Here is a 14812-nt window from a genome sequence, read left to right on the forward strand (position 1 = left end):
ATCACATGTTACCATGTTTGACTGGCTAGTTGACACAGAATACTGGTGAGTCTAGTAACACTATTTGTGGAAGACATTGCAGTAAAAAAAAAAGTCCTGGTGAGATGTAATAGGTTCATCTGGAATATAAATTCCCTCTTCTGATTAAAAGCATTCACTCTGACCTTTATGTTGGATGATTCCCATTTGTTCCAATACTGACAAATACAATAACCAGGGATATAATTTTCTTTACTTCATGAACCTGTTTCTATTACTGGATTGAAACTAGGCCTACATTTTCTACAAATCATTTACCATCACAAATAAACTTAGTATTGATTCTTCATTGGAACACTACTACCAAATGCAGATATCTTGAATGAAAGCAGTTTCAAATAGTTTAATACAAATACAACAATGTCCCACAACTACAACTGTAATTGGCTGTATAAATTACCCCAAACTGAAATAAACCCAAACCATCCAGAACAGTCAACAACTGAGATTTGCACACTGGAAGAGTTCAAATAAAATTTACTTTTCCCCAATTACAGAACACTCAAACATATTCAGATTCCTATTCATGCTTCAACATTTCAAGTTGCAACAAAAGTAATAAAAAGAATCAATACATTCTGTTATGTGTTGTGATTTAAAACACTTTCTCTCATATACACTGATACTTGATTAGTAAAATAGATTCATGAAAGTAAAATTGTTAACATGTTTATAAAATTTGCAACTAGTAAATAAAATTCTAACAAATTACATACCCTTCAAGTGTTAGTGCCAGCAACAAGTCGCAGTTATTTTTTTTACCATAAATAAAATCAGTTTCATATATATATATCTTGAAAAATTAAATATATATACAGTAAAATGTGTACAATAAACTAATGAGCTTTTCTTTAAGGGTAGTCTAGAGAGTAACCAAGTCATCTATTAAATTTCACTTTTGTAACTAGTATTACATCATCTTTTGTGATGGGCTGGTGATTTCCTTGAGTGGCTCTACACGAGCTAGCAGACTACATTATTGACCTAGGTGAGCTCTACTAGATGGGTGGTTAAGCCAGGGGCACTCACCCTGTTTGCATAAATGTGTAAATCTGTCTTGACTATCAAGCTGGAAACAGTCCAATAAATTATTTCCATAGCTCAACAATGGAGCTTCTTTATGGCAACAAAAAATAAATTATGAAAGGAATCAGTTTGGAACTTGACAAAATAAACTTAGAATGAAATCAAATATGAATGGAACTAAATGAGAACTTAGAAAAAAATAAATAGAAAAAACTATTAAATGGAGTTAAATTGGGACTTTACAAAATACGCCTAGAAATAGTCTAAATTCTGAATGGGAAATTTTCCAAATAAAATAAATTGTAATTGGAACCAAAAGGAAACTTATTTAATAAACCTGGAGGGGGGAAAAAAGTGAAAGACTTTGGGTGGTGAACTGAACATAACATTCAACTTTTTAATGACATGCGCCTCATATACACCTCTGACACGGCTAACATAACATTCAACTTTTTAATGACATACGACTCATTTACACCTCTGATACGGCTATTCAATACTTAAAAGTTTCATAGCTTATATGAGCTAGGTATGATATGAAACCACGCTCAACCTGTACAAGTTTTGTGGGGAAGAGGGAACTTGTTTGATTCTTTGATATAATTTAAACAATGAACAGCAAATGTAATAAAGACTTGGTCCTGACAACAACAATGTCTTGTCCTTTTACTACAATTAACTGCCAATTCTAACGAGTCTTGTGTTCAACAATCTGACAGTGATGATGGAGCTGTTTGTTCTGATGATGGGGCACAGCCGAGTAGGAAAGCCCTACACAAGCTGCGGCATAATGTTGGTCCCCAAAAACTTGAGAAAATATCCACGGAAACTTTCATGTGCTGCAATGTTTAGTTCAAGCAGCTAAGACAACTCCAGTCACTGAATTGTGTCCACAGGAACTGGAGCCAAACACCATAATCCATGGCTTCATTTATTGATCCAACAAATTAAAGTCCACATACTATTTTCAGAAGTTTAACCAGTTTGTTAATGTGACCAGCACATCCTTATGCAACCTCTGAATATACATCAAGTCCTCTGTATAGATCACCATCAACATCAGATCCATTTGACACTGATCAAACTTGTGTGCCGTCTGGCAAGCCAGGCCTAAGAACAATGGGAGCTCTTGGTGCTGGCTGGCGCTTGCCACTTCCAGAACTCACAGAGGGCATGGCAGTGGGACTGGGTGTGAACACACCTAGATGGGTGTCACTGCTGGAGCTGCCCACACTACCAGAAGCCTGAAACAAAGAGATCCAGGTTATTACTACAGGTTCTGTTGTTACAACAGGTTCTAGTATTACAGCTACAAAAACTAAGTTCAGTGATGTTTTAATTTTAAAAAAAGATGCTCATGTTAACTGACCATTCCACTGTCCAGAGAGGCTCCACTGCTCCCCCTCTTCATCACAGGATCTGAAATAGAGAGCAGAGTCACACTTTATAGCACTAGTTAAATAATGTTCTAGTTGGACTTGCAACAGGTTCAAGATTTGAGAGAATTTTACAATAATAAAACAAAGTTTCAACTATCAAATTTCTTTTAAAAAGCAATTATGTAGTAGTACTATTCAGATGGAGTTACAACATATATTAGTGATCAATTAATAGCTCATTAATATTTACTTGTAACAATCAAATCAGGGCAACTTATAGTGTAGTAGTTTCAAATTAAATCAAATAAGAGATTAAATAAGATCAAAGTAATCAAACTATAAAAATCAAGAGCATCCAATATCTACCAATTAGCAACATTGCAAATCCAACAAAAAACTAATTCTGATTAAAAAAAGTCTATGCTGAATAACTGAAATTTTGTTAACAGTTGCAAAAATAGATTGAGTGACTTGAAAACAGCTCATTTTTTAAAAATTATCCATTTTTACAGTTTGTGGTTGACCATTCTTCTTAACACTTAATTTAAAAACTTAGCTTACTGATATTTTAAACAGCTATTAAAAGCTTCATGCAACTAATTACAGCGTGAACTAAAAAAACACATAAATGTTACAATTGGTAGTATTCTAATTAATACTTTAAAAATGTACTCTTAATGTTTTCAAGTTATAGAAAAATTTTCCCCAAAGTCCATGTAAGCAATCTCAGAGGTTATTGCACTCATTTAAAATTGGATTTTGATTAAGCTAATTAATCTAATGTAGAACAAATAAATTGCTAATATGATTTAAGAGTTTATATATTGTTTTTATAATCAAAGTGAAAAAGTGTAAAAGTGATTATTTTCCAGTGCAGAAAAGTACCATGAGATAGTGTGTAGTCTGCCAGCAAGTGCAATATTGCAATAGGATTTGCTTCCAGGAGAAATCAAGGGATTATTTTTTTAGTGCCAGTACAGCAAGAAGGGCAATAACTCCAAGTCAGATTTCAATTTAATAAGTTTCTTTCCTACACTATTGAACAGTTTAAAGTTTCAAAATCATCAAGTCACTTCTAGAGCCCCCAGGTGAGTCCCTAACTACTCAGGTGAGTCCCTAACTACTCAGGTGAGTCCCTAACTACTCAGGTGAGTCCCTAACTACTCAGGTGAGTCCCTAACTACTCAGGTGAGTCCCTAACTACTCAGGTGAGTCCCTAACTACTCAGGTGAGTCCCTAACTACTCAGGTGAGTCCCTAACTACTCAGGTGAGTCCCTAACTACTCAGGTGAGTCCCTAACTACTCAGGTGAGTCCCTAACTACTCAGGTGAGTCCCTAACTACTCAGGTGAGTCCCTAACTACTCAGGTGAGTCCCTAACTACTCAGGTGAGTCCCTAACTACTCAGGTGAGTCCCTAACTACTCAGGTGAGTCCCTAACTACTCAGGTGAGTCCCTAACTACTCAGGTGAGTCCCTAACTACTCAGGTGAGTCCCTAACTACTCAGGTGAGTCCCTAACTACTCAGGTGAGTCCCTAACTACTCAGGTGAGTCCCTAACTACTCAGGTGAGTCCCTAACTACTCAGGTGAGTCCCTAACTACTCAGGTGAGTCCCTAACTACTCAGGTGAGTCCCTAACTACTCAGGTGAGTCCCCAGAACACCTAGGTGAGTCCCTAACTACTCAGGTGAGTCCCTAACTACTCAGGTGAGTCCCTAAATACTCAGGTGAGTCCCTAACTACTCAGGTGAGTCCCTAACTACTCAGGTGAGTCCCTAACTACTCAGGTGAGTCCCTAACTACTCAGGTGAGTCCCTAACTACTCAGGTGAGTCCCTAACTACTCAGGTGAGTCCCTAACTACTCAGGTGAGTCCCTAACTACTCAGGTGAGTCCCTAACTACTCAGGTGAGTCCCTAACTACTCAGGTGAGTCCCTAACTACTCAGATGAGTCCCTAACTACTCAGGTGAGTCCCTAAATACTCAGGTGAGTCCCTAAATACTCAGGTGAGTCCCTAAACACCCAGGTGAGTCCCTAAACTCAGGTGAGTCCCTAAACACTCAGGTGAGTCACTAAACACCCAGGTGAGTCCCCAGAACACCTAAGTGAGTCCCTTGAGCCCACAGGCGAGTCCCTAGAACCCCCTAGAACACGTCCCTAAAACATGAAGAGAACTCTAGAACATGAAAAAAATCTCTAGAACAAAAAAATATTGATCTAGAACTAAAGGCTCTGGCTACTAACAACAGTAAAAAGATGAGAGAGCTGACTTGGAGTTGCCACTTGCCTTAGTTGTTAGCAGCATGCATACCTGAGGTGAGGTCAGTCAGTGAGTTGGAGTAGGGAACTTTCTTTAAATTACTACATTCAGGTGCAGACAGGCGATTGTGGGGGTTTTCTGAAGCTTTGACCAGATCGTACGCTAGAACTCTGGAGTCGTCGCATGCGTAGCGCTTGTCCAGTGTATTATGGGTAGTTCTGTGACGAGCCATTTCTTCTTCAATTCTCAATTGTTCCATCCCATTGGTCTGGGAAAAATACATTGAGCAATGATCATTTTATTTTTAAAAATACACAATTTGTTTTGAACTATATTTAGCATAGGTCCTGAGAAAGAAAAAATAAATTCTGACTAGGTTGGTGTGTATGTGTAGACTAAACTTTTACATTGTGACTTGGAAGTTTTGAGTTTGACAAGAAATGAAGCTGACATTACCTCCAGTATGGATTCCTTTAGATCCTCCACAAACTTTTGCCTGTCATGATCATTTCTTGCATTAAATGTAATCAGTGGCTTGCCATCAATGTTGTGTGTCAACTGGATGCCAAACTGATAATCTAATGAGGGAAAACATTATTTCTTTTAGCACTCATCTTGGCCATTTTACTCATATATTACATTTGTAAAACTTGCCACAGAGGTATACAAAAGTAGACATCTTACGTGCAGTTTCAAAGAGGTAGACTTGCATGCCACATAGTGACAAAGAATTTCGGAATGAATATGTGATGCCAGTTTTCTTCTTGCTGAAGATTTTCGTTACCTGAGAAAAAATATTGAATATGAGGTTACAAACTAAACTAAACCATCAGAAACTCAAGTTATAATAAGCCTTCAGGCAGCCATTTTATTGATTTGTTTCACTTAAGAGACTCCTGGAAAAAGTTTTTAACTCACCAGTAACAGATCGTTGAAAAGAAAAACTTCTCTTTGATGGAGGCCAATTTTTTCCTTCTTATTTGGGTCATGAACCTCGTACAGACGACAGTAACACACCAGACGACGGTGGGGCAGGCTTAAAATCTGGGGGAATATATCGTAGTAATGTATTGATAGGGAAGTAAGGTGTAAGGTAAGTAATACAAGTCGCGTCCGTTAGATGGCAGTAAGTCTACAGTATGCAGTACAATGTGAAGGATTCTACATTGAGGGCATCCAAAGGTCAGTCAAGGGCGACCCAAGGTCAGGCCAGGTAAAATGTCTAGAATATTCAAGTATGTAATTCGTCATAGTAGACAGTATAATCGACATCAAAAGAAAAATCTATCTATAGTAGTGTTACAAAATGACCGCAGTGATTGAACAAGGGGGGGGGGAGGAGTGAAAAGGGGGGAGTGAGAAAGGAGGGGGGGGGCATGTCTGAGGGGACATGGTCGAGGTTACAGGTTTCATAACCTTATAGTTTACATTATGGCACCCGCCTTCAGCTAACACATATCTAGAGCTGCCCTTTTATTTCCTGCACTAGACTAGATTGGCATGACGCCAAGTTGGACGGCGCAGGAAGACAGATGGTTACATATGTTGGAAACTGATCGCGTCAAAGTGTAACATACCCCTGTATGTTACCTTCTAACAGAAACTCAGATACAATGGGAAGATAAGGCGGGTCAAACCTTCACACAACTTTTCCGTGGGTCCCATTTTTTCCCCGTGTGTTCCCATAACCCCCGACCGAGCCAGTTAACCCTCTGAGTAGACGCGCTATTAGAGGCGTCCAAACAGAAAACGTACGCATTGTTATTTCAGCTGACGTCACCGCACGCGCCGTCTCCCGCTTCATCTCGAATCTCCCCTCCAGCAGACGTGGAAAATCTGCTGACAAACATATCCACTTTCTCTTTGATAGCGCAGGGCGTCCCACGCATTTCAATATAGCGTGTACGTCCTTCCCACGCATCTCTATAGTGTGTACGTCCTTCCCACGCATCTCTATAGTGTGTACGTCCTTCCCACGCATCTCTATAGCGTGTACGTCATTCCCACGCATCTCTATAGCGTGTACGTCCTTCCCACGCATCTCTATAGCGTGTACGTCATTCCCACGCATCTCTATAGCGTGTACGTCCTTCCCACGCATCTCTATAGCGTGTACGTCCTTCCCACGCATCTCTATAGCGTGTACGTCATTCCCACGCATCTCTATAGCGTGTACGTCCTTCCCACGCATCTCTATAGTGTGTACGTCCTTCCCACGCATCTCTATATAGCGTGTACGTCCTTCCCACGCATCTCTATATAGCGTGTACGTCCTTCCCACGCATCTCTATATAGCGTGTACGTCCTTCCCACGCATTTCAATATAGCGTGTACGTCCTTCCCACGCATTTCAATATAGCGTGTACGTCCTTCCCACGCATCTATATAGAGCGTGTACGTCCTTCCCACGCATCTCTATATAGCGTGTACGTCCTTCCCACGCATCTCTATATATAGCGTGTTATTCGCCTGCATGGCGCTCGCTCAATTAAAACAAACTGCTCTCTTAAAAGTGGATATGATTATTGATCGCTCACAGGACTAAAAGCACAGGCCTAGCGAGGTAGTTACCGCCCCTTGAGTGAATACTGTAATATTGCTTTTTTTTTTCTTTTTATAAACTGACCGACTTTTTACTAATTCAATTTAAAGAACTCTTTCTAAATTAAACATTAAAAGCGAAAAAGCACATTTATTCAAAGACATTTCTGAGCAGGTTTTGACAATTTTAATTTTTCGCTAATTTCCTACTTTAAAAAAAAAAAAAAAAGCTGTTTACACAGCGCCCCCCCCCCCCCCCCCCCCCCCCCCCCCCCATCAACCAGCACTTTCCCATCCCTCTGAAGACAATCATCACAGAAGTTATCCCAATCAATGTTAATGATAAATGTTGCAACTTAAAACTGGAGAGTTGAGTCATTTTGCTTGTCAGTTAGCACTTAATTCCGCCCAAATGGATTGAAAAAACAAACTTACCGGCTTTTTGCCAATGATAGTCTGCTCCACCTTCATGACCTGTGTGACCTGGTCGACCCCGGCCTTGAACTCTTGACTTTTAATCCTCTCATACAAACCCGTCAGTATGTCTCGATCAATATCCTCACCGTCATCAATACCTGTTATCAAAGTAACACAACATCAACAACTCAATAGGACCGATCAATATTTAGAGAATTACCAGCACCATTAAGTCAACACAAATGATACCAACACGATCAGCATCACAATTATATTGTGATTGCCAATCTTGCCAACTTTTAAAACAGTTCCGGTGTGCCTAACAACGCAAACAAAATGATTTATTGATTAAATAAGATTTAATCCTTGTCCGTTTTTTTTCTGAACATGTAAATATTGGCGTCTTAAAATTAAAACATGTGCTAAGCTATTAGTATTAGATCTAGATCTACTAGTTGGCCAAAAAGTAATAAAGAACGTTGTAAGAAAAACAAGGCCAAACTATCATTTCAAGTAAACATTGATTAACTTTAAACTTAATCATAAAGCACCACTGTTTCTTCCAGACTTTTTTCTCCGGGGGGGGGGGGGGGGGACTTGAAATTTTCAGGGGGGGGGGGCGGTAGACTTTCTTCGGGGGGGGGGGGGGGCGGACACTGTTAAAAGTATATCGTTATATTCTAGATTTACAACATAGAGAAATAATTTCTCATAGAGAAAAAAATACAGAACGTGACGGCTGTGTTGATTTTACGGGCTGAGATGATTGGATGGCTCAGCTGCACGTGACCAGGAAAGAATGTTTTCTCCATCTCATATTCGAATACCTCAATATCCGATACCTCGTGCAGTCAGAGGCGATTCAATCATTTCAAACATGGCTTTCAATCTATTTCAGGTTAATGGAGGTCAGGCCAAGACATTACAACATTACATAGGTCAGTTCAGTTGTGGGGAGTTCACAGGGCAGGGCAGGGGAGGTTTAATAAGGACGAACAGTGTGGTGGTGTGGCTAAAATATTCTATAAATAACTTTTTTTCAGTTAGGGGTTTGTGAAAAATCGAAATCAGCCCAATCATTGAATAAGAAGGGCCCTGTCTAAGAACGTAACGAAATAAACTGACAACGCTATTTTTAGGTTTCTCAGAAAAAGATGCTTTGATGCAATCGTCCCCAGCATCAGCCAGCCCAGCATCAGGTTGTGTGGGAGTAAGATCGTCCATCTAACACAGGGTGACCGCCAGTTTACGGTGTACTCACCTCGCATGTTTTTGATAAAATCCTCCAGCTTCATCTTCCTCTCGGCCTTGACCGAGGGGTTGTGGAGGTCAGTGTTGAGCATGATGATGGCGAAGGCCAGGAGAAAAACCGTGTCCGGCGTTTTGAAGTTTTTCACCTGGTCTGGGTTGCACTCACAGTAGCGATCAGCGAACGCCTCCATCAGACGCTCGATTTTCTGGGCTTCACCCTGCAGGCACACAGGTCAAGGTTCAAGGGTTAAATCAAACACAACATGTACGGCCACCAAGTTGCCGAAACTAGAAGAGATGAGGAGGGGGGGGGGGGTAGAGGAGAAGTGAGGGGGAGGGTAGAGGGGGCCTAAGATGAGGGGGGAGGGTAGAGGGGGCCTAAGATGAGGGGGGAGGGAGGGGGGTAGAGGGGACGTGATATGTGGGGGGGGGGGGATAGAGAGGACGTGATATGTGGGGGGGGGGGGGGGGGTAAGAGGGTACGTGATATGTGGAAACTTGCAAAGTTTGACTTACTGGCATCCTAAAGTGACACTGGAACTTTCTTAAAGCCACGTCAACTTGTAGACCAGACAGGTCAATCTCCTCACAGAAGTATCTGAAAATAGCAGGCGGGGGTTAGGGGGTGGTAGTTGTAGTTTGTTGTGTATGGGAGGTTAGTGGGTGGTAGTTGTAGTTTGTTGTGTACAGTAGTGTGGGAAGGTTAGGGGCTATAGTAGTTGTAGTTTGGCTTGTTTATAACTACAGGTATTGTTTAAAACTATTATAGTGACTTCAGAAAGCGGCAATATTAGTACTTAAAAAAAAAAAACACCTCGCAATATCCAGGTAGGCGGAATGAAAACGAAGAGATCAATAAAATTAACTAATAGATTCTTGAGTGGAGTCGAGCAGGCTTATAGCTGGCCGGCTTCAAGTTCCCAGCTAACTTTACCAGGCCAAGACATGAGTTCTATTATTAATTATGTTGAGGTCAACGTGAGATTCCCCCCCCCCCTACATCCCGCCCTCGTAGCCTCCCCCTCATTGGTCGTCTCCCCCTCATTGGTTCCTAATGGAAGCCACTGCCTCCCCCCCCCCGCCCCGTGTTCAGATTGCCATTAAGCGAGCCACTTTCTAGGCCTGACATGAATTATTGACTAAAGATGTTCAGGGCATCTCCTCTCTGTCACGTGGTCCTAGAGAGAAACTTGGCTACTGTAGGCCCTTCAAGACACCAGCTGTGTGGGACTCATGTCTTGACAATAGCTGTGTGTGGGTGCGTGTCTCATGTCAAGACACGTGTGTGGGTGCGTGTCTCAAGTCAAGACGTGTGTGTGGGTGCGTGTCTCATGTCAAGACACGTGTGTGGGTGTCTTAAGTCAAGACACCAGTTGTGTGTGTGTGTTGAGACACCAGTTTTGTGTGTGAGAGTGTGTGACTCATGTCAAGACACCAGTTGTGTGACTCACATGTCAAGACACCAGTTGTGTGACTCATGTCAAGACACCAGTTGTGTGACTCATGTCAAGACACCAGTTGTGTGACTCACATGTCAAGACACCAGTTGTGTGTGTGACTCATGTCAAGACACCAGTTGTGTGTGTGACTCACATGTCAAGACACCAGTTGTGTGACTCACATGTCAAGACACCAGTTGTGTGTGTGACTCATGTCAAGACACCAGTTGTGTGTGTGACTCACATGTCAAGACACCAGTTGTGTGTGTGACTCACATGTCAAGACACCAGTTGTGTGTGTGACTCACATGTCAAGACACCAGTTGTGTGTGTGACTCACATGTCAAGACACCAGTTGTGTGTGTGACTCACATGTCAAGACACCAGTTGTGTGTGTGACTCACATGTCAAGACACCAGTTGTGTGTGTGACTCACATGTCAAGACACCAGTTGTGTGTGTGACTCACATGTCAAGACACCAGTTGTGTGTGTGACTCACATGTCAAGACGCCAGTTGTGTGTGTGACTCACATGTCAAGACGCCAGTTGTGTGTGTGACTCACATGTCAAGACACCAGTTGTGTGTGTGACTCACATGTCAAGACACCAGTTGTGTGTGTGACTCACATGTCAAGACGCCAGTTGTGTGTGTGACTCACATGTCAAGACGCCAGTTGTGTGTGTGACTCACATGTCAAGACGCCAGTTGTGTGTGTGACTCACATGTCAAGACACCAGTTGTGTGACTCACATGTCAAGACACCAGTTGTGTGTGTGACTCACATGTCAAGACACCAGTTGTGTGTGTGACTCACATGTCAAGACACCAGTTGTGTGTGTGACTCACATGTCAAGACACCAGTTGTGTGACTCACATGTCAAGACACCAGTTGTGTGTGTGACTCACATGTCAAGACACCAGTTGTGTGTGTGACTCACATGTCAAGACACCAGTTGTGTGACTCACATGTCAAGACACCAGTTGTGTGTGTGACTCACATGTCAAGACACCATATGTGTGTGTGACTCACATGTCAAGACACCAGTTTTGTGACTCACATGTCAAGACACCAGTTGTGTGTGTGACTCACATGTCAAGACACCAGTTGTGTGTGTGACTCACATGTCAAGACACCAGTTGTGTGACTCACATGTCAAGACACCAGTTGTGTGACTCACATGTCAAGACACCAGTTGTGTGACTCACATGTCAAGACACCAGTTGTGTGACTCACATGTCAAGACACCAGTTGAGAACATCCCCCCCCCCCAATCAAGGCTGACTCACGCTCTCAACAGATGGGTCAACACCCGGCACATGACAAGGGAAGCAACCTCCGCCACCAGCGTAACAATTGATATTTGAGATTGCCGAAAATTCAGAGTTTTGCCCCCTGATGAAGCTGCAATCACTATGTTAAAGAGGCAAGTGAATATGGAAGTGTTCACGTGCCCTCCAGTGTGGAGGTTTGTATTGATAGCCATCGTCCATTTGCTTTTCAGGGGTGGGGGGTGTGGGGTGGGGGTGGGTTTCGAGTTTTCATAAATCATTAATATTTCTCTTTGAATAGCACAAAGGATGAATCACTCAAAGAAAGAGTAGACAAAATAACTTTATATTTTAAAAAATTGTTTCATTAACAGTGATACTTATACATTATCGTTTATTTCAGCAATTGCTGTTATCGCCTGACCTCCCACCTCATACAGGTGTGAAATTCTCAGCAGGATCAAGGTGAAAACATTGGCGGGTTCAACCATAGCACACCAGACGTGAAAGGTGTTGGAAACAACCAAAAGGCCAACTCACACCAAACAATTACTGCCAGAACCACTCAAATAAATAAACAAAACACTGAGTATTCCAACACACCCAACACGTTATATATAGAAGTTTATTTTGTGACCCCTACTCAACACTATCAACAAGCAATCAGTATACTGGGTCAGTGCCATTGTCACCCAGCCTATTGTTTGTGTCCTAGACAGGTAAACGATAGGTTTGTTATGAAAACAGCATCGCTTGTTGCCATGGAAACAGCATAACTGATTAATTATCTGTTGCCATGGAAACAGCATAACTGGTTGACTACCAGTTGCCATGGAAACAGCAAGACTGGTTAACCATCTGTTGCCATGGTAACATCGCTGAGTTTGCTTCGATCCCCAGAGAGAAATGTCAACAAGATATGAAACAAATCTGACGGATTCCATCATCAATGTAAACAAAGGGCCACAATATTTCTCTGGCGAATGATTGCAACTTTGTAACAGAGGGGTCCTGATGTTTTTCTGGCGAATAATTGAACATCCAATTACACCCCCCCCCACCCTGTTGACAGTACACGACCTTCCAAAACAAAGTGAACTTTGACCTAAACTCTCACATGACTAACTTGAAACGTGGTTTGAACTAAGCTTTATTTAAATAATCAAACATGGACTGGATGTGTCAAGCCTAGAGAAATGGTAGCAGGCACGTACGTACATGAAGGTCGTCAAGAAAGCAGTCAATGGAAGGGTTGGGTGGACGTCTAGAGAATAATAGCAGGATTTTATTAAATAGACAATTTAAACTGCAGGTTTTTTCTAATATTTTTACACGTCACATCAGTCAAAATATTTCAATTAAAATAAACTTAATAAAGGATGTTATTAGAAACGTCATGCATTCGGAGCCAGGCACACAATAAATCTTGACGGATGGCGACCTAGTTAGGCCGTAAATCTGTTATGGAATGTAGAATGACGTCATAATGTTTACATAACACCTGCCAATTAAATCTATTTTTGGCATGTTATTGTCTGCTTACAGTTGGCATGCAGATTTGTTGAATATCTCTGTGTGCAGGAAATATTTGAACTTAAAAATGTTTGTTTGTAAGAAATATTTGAAGTTTGTGTGTGTGTGTGTGTGCGTGTGTGTGGTGTAAAAATATGTGTATAAGTGGTCTATATCACAGGGTAGTTAAGATAAAGAGGAGGTCCACACAACAACTAACTCAGTTGTGTTTTGAGTATGTTTGTAGGTTGGTCGGCTCACGTTTCAACTAATTCATTTAGTTACCCCAACATCAGACAACCATCTTTAGCACCCTTTGCTTTCCACAGCCGACCAGGCTAAAGACGCACGCTGTTGACCCCGTGAGTTTGAATGTGAGTGATACTAAGTGCCATCTCCAACACAACAGACGTCTTTTGTATGCGAGCGGTGCGGGCCAAATGTCAACACTGGCTCATACACGCAAACATTTTAACCCTCTCATGTCCGCCCCAAGGCGGTTATTTATAGAGAGAAACCAGGACCTTAGGGATTAACTTTTGTACAGTTAATTAAGGCGGAAAAATATTTTGCTAGACGTGAGTGATCGGACCACCCTGACGCTGGATCATGGTGATCAAATCAAATATTTTTACAACAGTTTTATAGACATCAGACTCACAGACAGGTTGCATAAAAACTGCTGACTTTAGACAGCAACAGACAAGATAAACTGACACCTCACTACCAAGTGTGTAGACAACAGATGGGTGTAAGACAGGCAGGGACAAGACAGGCAGGGACAAGACAGGCAGGGACAAGACAGGCAGGGACAAGACAGGCAGGGACAAGACAGGCAGGGACAAGACAGGCAGGGACAAGACAGGCAGGGACAAGACTGGCAGGGACTAGACAGGCAGGGACAAGACAGGCAGGGACAAGACAGGCAGGGACAAGACAGGCAGGGACAAGACAGGCAGGGACAAGACAGGCAGGGACAAGACTGGCAGGGACAAGACAGGCAGGGACAAGACAGGCAGGGACAAGACTGGCAGGGACAAGACTGGCAGGGAAAAGACAGGCAGGGACAAGACTGACGGGACTAGACTGACGAGTACAAGACAGACGGGTATACAAATCCACCGGTCAAAATTGCTCGCTGATCGTCAGACAAAAACTGAAAGATTTCACGGCTGATTTCGTCCAGTTCAAAGAACCTGCCATAAACATGACGCTCTACCATGGCTCTGGGCATCCCTGTCTGGCTCAAGTGGATTGGGACGGGGATGGGGGGGGGGGTATATCGCTTACACCAAGACTATCCAAGTTACAAAAGCTGTTCTATGGACGTGCCCTGTGAGTGGTTCACACCACGTGACAAGAGAGTTAAGATCAGCTCTCACGTGACCAACGCGTTAGGATTAGCTCTAGGCCTCTATACGTCCCAGACGTCTATGCTGCCATCAAAGGTTGGGTGAGGGGGGGGGGGGGAATGTGCTGGCGCCATTAAACATATTGTTTCAGGCAATTAGAGCCTGTCATCCTGGTCTGGTAGCTTATCTGTGAGAGTTAAGACCAGCAGTGCCTCAAGCTATAGCCAGGTACCAGACATCTCAGCGATAATGGAGGAGAGGCGGGTGTACATTTCCATTCATTAAAACCTGACTTCAAACATCAGTAGCTCTTGAATCTTCT

General features: G+C 42.3%; 1 protein-coding gene across 11 annotated transcripts in view; it reads right to left on the reverse strand.

Annotated features, from left to right (window-relative positions):
* Positions 1-974: 974 nt before the first annotated feature.
* The window catches only part of LOC131944644 (IQ motif and SEC7 domain-containing protein 1), a 74609-nt gene continuing 60771 nt past the window's right edge, over positions 975-14812 (reverse strand). For 9 of the 11 annotated variants that reach the window (XM_059305385.1, XM_059305387.1, XM_059305386.1 and 6 more), the window contains 9 exons: positions 9433-9514; positions 8927-9134; positions 7684-7823; positions 5626-5751; positions 5392-5491; positions 5164-5285; positions 4759-4975; positions 2435-2484; positions 975-2309 (listed from right to left, as the gene is read on the reverse strand). In XM_059305385.1, coding sequence (XP_059161368.1) covers positions 2145-2309; positions 2435-2484; positions 4759-4975; positions 5164-5285; positions 5392-5491; positions 5626-5751; positions 7684-7823; positions 8927-9134; positions 9433-9514 — 1210 coding nt within the window. In that variant the 3' untranslated portion in view covers positions 975-2144. Of the gene's footprint in view, positions 2310-2434; positions 2485-4734; positions 4976-5163; positions 5286-5391; positions 5492-5625; positions 5752-7683; positions 7824-8926; positions 9135-9432; positions 9515-14812 lie in introns of all 11 variants that reach the window. The other 2 variants (XM_059305391.1, XR_009387060.1) reach the window with 2 other exon arrangements.

Source organism: Physella acuta, unplaced genomic scaffold (genome assembly GCF_028476545.2).
Source record: "Physella acuta isolate Inbredline_101_S28 unplaced genomic scaffold, ASM2847654v3 ptg000502l, whole genome shotgun sequence".
In the NCBI taxonomy this organism is placed as follows: domain Eukaryota; kingdom Metazoa; phylum Mollusca; class Gastropoda; family Physidae; genus Physella; species Physella acuta.